This window comes from Nannochloropsis gaditana (assembly GCF_000240725.1).
Source record: "Nannochloropsis gaditana CCMP526 unplaced genomic scaffold scaffold1041, whole genome shotgun sequence".
NCBI classification, from domain to species: domain Eukaryota; class Eustigmatophyceae; order Eustigmatales; family Monodopsidaceae; genus Microchloropsis; species Microchloropsis gaditana.
The window spans coordinates 24-6,205 of record NW_005802912.1 but is presented as its reverse complement, the minus strand read 5'-3'; the positions used below and the strand labels follow the sequence as shown (position 1 = coordinate 6,205).

The 6,182-nt window shown below is 54.7% G+C and overlaps 3 protein-coding genes across 3 annotated transcripts; 1 reads left to right on the top strand and 2 right to left on the bottom strand.

Annotated features, from left to right (window-relative positions):
* Positions 1-726: 726 nt before the first annotated feature.
* Positions 727-1,035, bottom strand: NGA_0628002 (uncharacterized protein; the record flags this gene model as incomplete). The annotated part of the gene is made up of 2 exons (XM_005852631.1): positions 962-1,035; positions 727-881 (listed from the first exon to the last, which is right to left on the bottom strand). Coding segments are annotated over exons 1-2 (162 nt in total), but the record flags the coding sequence as incomplete, so codon positions are not given.
* Positions 1,036-1,431: 396 nt separating this feature from the next.
* Positions 1,432-3,133, top strand: NGA_0627502 (protein rer1a). The gene is made up of 2 exons (XM_005852630.1): positions 1,432-1,714; positions 2,166-3,133. The coding sequence occupies exons 1-2, from the start codon at positions 1,659-1,661 to the stop codon at positions 2,656-2,658; spliced, it is 549 nt and encodes a 182-aa protein (XP_005852692.1). The 5' UTR covers positions 1,432-1,658; the 3' UTR covers positions 2,659-3,133.
* Position 3,134: 1 nt separating this feature from the next.
* Positions 3,135-4,579, bottom strand: NGA_0626602 (gdsl lipase acylhydrolase family protein). The gene is made up of 2 exons (XM_005852629.1): positions 3,949-4,579; positions 3,135-3,770 (listed from the first exon to the last, which is right to left on the bottom strand). The coding sequence occupies exons 1-2, from the start codon at positions 4,477-4,479 to the stop codon at positions 3,282-3,284; spliced, it is 1,020 nt and encodes a 339-aa protein (XP_005852691.1). The 5' UTR covers positions 4,480-4,579; the 3' UTR covers positions 3,135-3,281.
* Positions 4,580-6,182: the final 1,603 nt, after the last annotated feature.

Here is a 6,182-nt window from a genome sequence, read left to right as displayed (position 1 = left end):
TTCTGTTTACTGCTCGTCGAGCCACCTCCTTCGCCGGCAGTCTTCGTGCTCCCGGTGCTGACCACACTCCCCTCGTCCCCCCCCGGGCCCGCCTTCCCTCCCTTCGTCTTCCTCCCTTTGGCATGGCCCCCACCTTCACCAACGCCCCCACTGCCCTCCTCTCCCTCCCCCGTCCTCTTCTTCTTTCCCGGCGCGTCCCTTTCCCCCCCACTTTTTCTCGCCTTCTTCTTCCTCTCCTTCCCTGGGCCTGCCCCCAGGCTAGCTCGTGACCCCTCCTTGTGTCCGACCACCTCTAGGTCGCCCTTGTTCACGAAGAACCCCGTGTACTTGGTCACCACCGACTGGGCCTCGTGTTGCTTCTCGAACATTTCAAAAAGCGCCGAGTCGTCGATGAAGTCGTCGTCCAGTTCGTACATGTCCTGTGCGGGGAAGACGGACAGGGGGGAGGGGGGGTCGGGGCAGGCCTCCGGACAGCTGTCGTCACATCACATGACGCGGCGATGAAAAATAGGCCGTCTTCGACCACCGCAGACGCTCTCCATCCCTTCCTCACCCACGTACATCTTGGCGGGTCCTCTTCTTCCGCGGCCGCGGTTTTCCTTCCTCGCCCAGGGCCCCGTCGCCTCTCCCCGGGCTAGGACGAATGCCCCCGTGGACGGAATATTTCTGCTCCAGTTGCGTCAATATATTCCCTGCTCTACCCCAAGGATCATCATCGTCATTTTCATGGAAAGGTGGCGGAGAGTGGGAGGGACCACCGGAGACGCTCAAGTCGGAGCGTGACTGCTTTTTCTTTTTCATTTTTTTCCTGTATTGTCCAGCACAGCCAGAGGTTGTGGGGGCGGGTGATGAAGAAGAACATTTTTGATTGAGTTCGCTTCCTGAGATTACATGCCAAAATATCCGTCACATGCCCACTCTGGTGGACTGTCATCTCTTTGATCCTCACGGGGGCACTGACCTGTCATCCTCTTCCCCCGCACTGCCGGCTTTCCCGCACAGGAGCGTGCCCAAGCATATTTCTGGCTGTTCCAAGTCTGACAATGCAACGCGCACACGGTGTTTTCGTTTTTTGTTCACCATGAAGGCTTGAGTTGAATAGTGGTGCCTATTGGAGTGATGGAGGTAGGCATCAGGATTGAGACTGAGAGAGGAAGCTTGGCAGCCACAGCGAGCAATCCGACCGTAAAAAGTATTGAAAAAGAACATTCCGGTGCTTCAAATGTTCAATCTACTTTGAATAAATCAAAAGACATTTTTAGGTGAGAAGATAAGAGGAAAAGACACTTTTCTTTTTTACACATTGGGGTGATAAGGTCTGTGGCAGGCGACGGGAGCGAGACGAGCGAAGCTTTGGGCACCGGAAAGTATGTTTTTGTTCCTTTCAAACGCAAGCTGACCACCCCACCCACGCATGGACGACCCCTTCCCACAATCAGGTCTTCACATCTCTCCTCACCATCGATCTGTTGCGAGCCCTACCGGAACGTCGTGGCCTAGGCGTGTCATTTAACTCTGTGTACGCAGGGTTTCCCTGAGGCCTTCCTCGCTCAAAGAGCACCTCAGAATCGAGCGAGTCCATTGTCGAGGATTCTAGTTCCCCTTTGTCTGTAAAACTTATCCTGTCGAGTCAACTAACTCGTCCCGTTCAGTCAAAGATGGAAGCGGGTGGAGAGTCAAGCGTTGTGGAGCAATTTGTGGTCTCTTGGCAAAGGTGCGTGATCGAATCAAAGCAGGCGTTACCTGCCGTGTCAAAAGGTGGGGAGTCTTCCTTAAAGGGAGCAAAGAGAGCCGGAAGAACCCTGGCAGGCTCCGACAGCGTGAACACGTATCATTATTGTATGGTTTTTGCTGACTCTGGGTTTCGGTGGTGGGGCCTCCCGAGGCGAAATGCATGCAGGGTACATGCCCTTCCACCAGACACTCCTGCCCGCAAGTAATGTCAAACAGGTCCTAATGACCAGTGGATATTGTGGCAGATGATTCGCATGTTGGATTCCTGAAGTGGGAGCCTCTGCATGTAGTGCCGACCCGAGAGTGTCGGCATGTCCACGCATTGATGGGGTATTCCCAGAGCCCTCCAACTTCTTTCGCGGCGGCTGAAACGTTCTCTCAACGCACAACTGCCTTGAAAAACAACTCGCCCCTTTCCATCTCTCTGACAGGAAATGGCAGCACATACTGGACCAATCGACCGTCCATGTGGGCCTTCGATGGGTCATCTTTGCGGCGATGCTCACGCTCTACGCCGTGCGGGTCTTCTACATCAACGGATGGTTCATCGTCACCTACGGACTTGGCATCTATCTTCTCAACAATTTCATCGGCTTCCTCTCACCGCAAATGGATCCAGAATCGGAAGGCCCGTTGCTCCCTACGCAGGAGTCGGAGGAATACCGCCCCTTTGCCCGCCGTTTGCCCGAATTTAAATTTTGGTACCAGTGCGCCAAGGCGACGTGGATCGCGTTTACCATGACTTTTTTTGAATTTTTCGACGTGCCTGTATACTGGCCCATTCTTCTCCTGTATTTCGTAAGCCTCTTCATCTTGACGATGAAGAGGCAGATCCGGCATATGATCAAGCATCGCTACGTGCCGTGGAGTAATTCCAAGGCCCGGTATGCGGGGGCGGGGGAGAAGAGAGCAACGCCACGGTGATCGGCTGGCCAGGGGGGGGGGCTAGGAAGGACAGGAGGGAAGAATATGAATGTTCCATAGAGGGCCCGGGGTATAGAGGGGCCATGGCGGCGAAGCCAGGCCGCGCGAGTAAGGCGTGGCCTTCTCCCTATCTCCTTGCCTGCGTGCCAGCGGAAAGACCTTTGTCGACTCTCAAGATTGAGGCCAGCAATATCTGTCCGGGAAATTGCTTTGAAAGGGCGCATCCAAAGGGGAGAGCCACGGAGGAGCACCAAGGGATGGATGGAAGACGCTCTGTCGTGTTCACGATGTGGAAAAGATGGGGAAGGTGGCACATACTCCACAGGGGTGGCCGCCCCGGGATAAAGCGAGGGGCGTAAAGCAGAGAGAAGGCGAGAAAGGAAGGCGAGGAGATGGTCGAGCGCCAGGCTTGCAGCTTTCAAAGAACCATACCACAAAGTGCGCTGCAAAAGGTCATAACCCAACGCTGGTGCACACAACGCCAAAAATGTGTTAAATTTAGTTATTGAGGGATCACGATACCCCGATCCCTAGGACTGCTCATGAGTCGAGCTCACCAGCTTGAACGTCGTGGGTGCCCTGCCGTCTCTGACCTTTGCCCCGTTACTTTCTCTCCAGCACGCCTAGTACGCATTGAAAATGACGCTGCTCTTACTGCTGTACAAAGGCACGGTACCGCCCTCCCCTTTCTCCCCCCTGCCCTCGGCTTCGTCCAAGTACAGCGACCGTAAGCTCTCCCACCCCGGGGCCTGCGTCTCCAGATTGATGGGATCCAGCCAGGGGAAATGGTGCTTGATACTGTCTCTCACCGCTTCAAAGGCCCTTCTGTTCCCCTTCTCATTCAGGTGCAAGCCGTCCGAGAGAAAGCTGGCGTAGGTCTCGTCTTGGGGCATTCCCTCCCCTCCCACCGCCTCCTCGATCTGGACCCCAAACGAGGCGTGTATGTCCACTACCGGGACTTTTATGGCCTGCCCCACCTCTCGAGCTGCCAGGGCGTAGGAAGCAGTGCGCGCGAAGGACCGGTCGAGGAGGGAGGTTGGGCACGACGAGCGGAGGAATGCAAGCCATTTCCCTTCGTGCAAAGGGGGGGGAGTGACGAGGAGGATGGCCACCTGGTAGGGAAGAGCAAGAGGGGGTTCGAGATCAGTAGGGAGTGGTACAAACACAGACGTTGGCCTCCATGGAAAAGGAGTCTGCGCCACATATATTAGGGACATAGTCGTTGGATACACGCAAGCACCGTGAGTCAGGCCTCGTCGCTCCCTCCGTCCCGGATTCCGCCCGACGTACTTGACGATCACGCCGACCCAAGCCCTTGAAAAACCGGACCATTTTCTCCAAATTTTCCTTGTATTTCCACAGGGGCACGTGCTGCCGTGAGCTTTCTACCGTAGCATCGTTGGCACCAAGCCATATCGTCACCAATACAGGTGGTCTCCGTCTGAACATACGGGAAAAGAGGTCCACCAACATCCGAGACAACCAGTCTGTGTTGTACCCGCTGAAACCTCGATTTAAAACGTCCGCTTTCCGGCAATAAAAATCCTCCAACCGACCCACCCACCCCACGTGTTCGGGGCTGTGCCCTCCCTGTGTGATACTGTCTCCAAAGCAGACGATCACTGGCCGGCGCCCTCCATTGCTACGCCGGGAGTCTATGTAGCGTTGTACCCTCCGCCAGGACCGGGAAGTCATGTTCGCAATAAGAGTGCCCAATGCGAATGAGCCCAAAGTAATGAGCAAGAGGGAGGAGCGACGGATTGATATGTAGGACGTGGGAGGGACAGCAATGGCGCTTCTGCTGCTCATGCTGCTTGCCATTATCAGCCAACTTCAAGTGAGAAGTGGTTCTCAGCCACTGAGAAAGACTCCCACTCAAAGGTGTAGGAGTTGAATATTGTTGCCCACGACCAATATTTCTACGTGCGGGGAACGAGAGATAAGACTGTGTCGATATGGGGCAGCTATATTTGTCATGAAACCGCGCGCCTGCGCCTGGCCTCGCGATATCGTCGCCATTATCGCATACGTCGACGTTTGTGGGGGGAGGTTACACCTACAATTCAAAGAAATATCGATCCCTCTTGAAGTAGTTGCGTGTCTTTCGGCGTACGACATCTTTCTTAGGAAGTATTGTGCTACTGTATGTCCCCCGATTGCCTGGACGTCGCCTTTTGTGCGTGCTCAGCCACTGAATTCATGTGGTCATGAAAGCATAGCGGACAGGGATACCTGTGTTTATATGGAGTGCGTATCGCATAATGAGGTGCCAGCGGAAGATCATTCCATATTATAGCATTCTGAAATGCTCGGAGACGATCATGCAAAGCTATAAATCTGGTCTGCTGCGTGAAGTCGCGTGAACAATTAGGACTGTAGAATTGTAGAGGACTTTGTAATGTATAACACACAAGCAAGAAGTTTCCGTCCCCGCTTTCTTCTTTTTTGAAGACTTACAGCCGAAAGAAGTTCTTTCAAAAATCAAAATCCTGCCGTCGTGCCCATAAAGGGCATGACCCTCTCACAGCTCGCAGAGAAAGACTGTGAAGACAGAAACACAAAAAGTAAAATGGAGAAGCCTTTACACTTTCGTACGTGAGGACGGATATGGAGAGCATACGGATACATGTTTCATTTGAGATCTTAAAAAGCGTGTTTCGAATACATTAAATGCGTGAGTTCGCGGTCAAAAGCGCCGCTATCATCTCCTACGGCTCACATTTGTCTGTGAGCGACTTCTGGCAATATCCCCCGCCTCGTCTGCGGAATTCGTAAGCTTAGCAATCTGCTGCTTTTTCTGCGCGTAATTGATGGCATGAGCAAGTACATCCGAGCATCGCTTATACACCCGATTCACCTCCTCGTTCAGTGCCAGCCCCTCTTTCCCAATGGAAGGTGACGTGAAGCCTCCTTGCCCGAACTCCCCCCTTCCGCCGTCCCCCTCCCTCTCTACCCCCTTCACCCTCCTTTGAGCTGTCATATGTGCCTCTGCAAATGCTTCTGCCACCGTCCGCACGTCTGCATGCTGCGTCAGGGCCTCGACCTCCCTCCTCAACTTCCGCCACCCCGCAGCCCTCGGCAGCTCCTCCGCCATGATCCGCTCCAAGGCCCTCACAGTCCCCGCGTCCAGGTGCCCCAGCACCTGCCTTTGCAAGCAGCACATCAGCAAAAGCACCAACCCTGCCTCGTCTGTCCACAAGACTGCCCCTTCCCCACTGGGGCCGCGTTGCTCAAAAAGTATCCGGACCTTTTTCAGGTACTCCAGCCACTCCACCTTCCCTTCTTCCCCCTCCTCCACCGCCTGGATTCCCAATCTTTCTGCCAACTTCGCGCCCGCCTCCTTATCCAGGGCCTCCGCCCACATCATCCTCAGTTGCTGTACGCACCATTTGGCGGGTTCAGGGAGAAGGGCGGCGCCGGCGGAGGGCAAATTCATCTGTTGCGTCACGTCTACGGCCGGAAACACCCGCCGTTGCGCGAGGCCGACGTTCAAGGTGATAGGTCCTAATGACCAGTGGATATTG

Bases quoted from the DNA above. Each gene is read 5' to 3' on its own strand.
- NGA_0627502 (XM_005852630.1), top strand. From the start codon at position 1,659: ATGGAAGCGGGTGGAGAGTCAAGCGTTGTGGAGCAATTTGTGGTCTCT. The intron at 1,715-2,165 runs GTGCGTGATCGA...TCTCTCTGACAG, and splicing joins TTTGTGGTCTCTTGGCAAAG to GAAATGGCAGCACATACTGG.
- NGA_0626602 (XM_005852629.1), bottom strand. From the start codon at position 4,479: ATGGCAAGCAGCATGAGCAGCAGAAGCGCCATTGCTGTCCCTCCCACG. The intron at 3,771-3,948 runs GTACGTCGGGCG...CTTCCCTACCAG, and splicing joins TGGGTCGGCGTGATCGTCAA to GTGGCCATCCTCCTCGTCAC.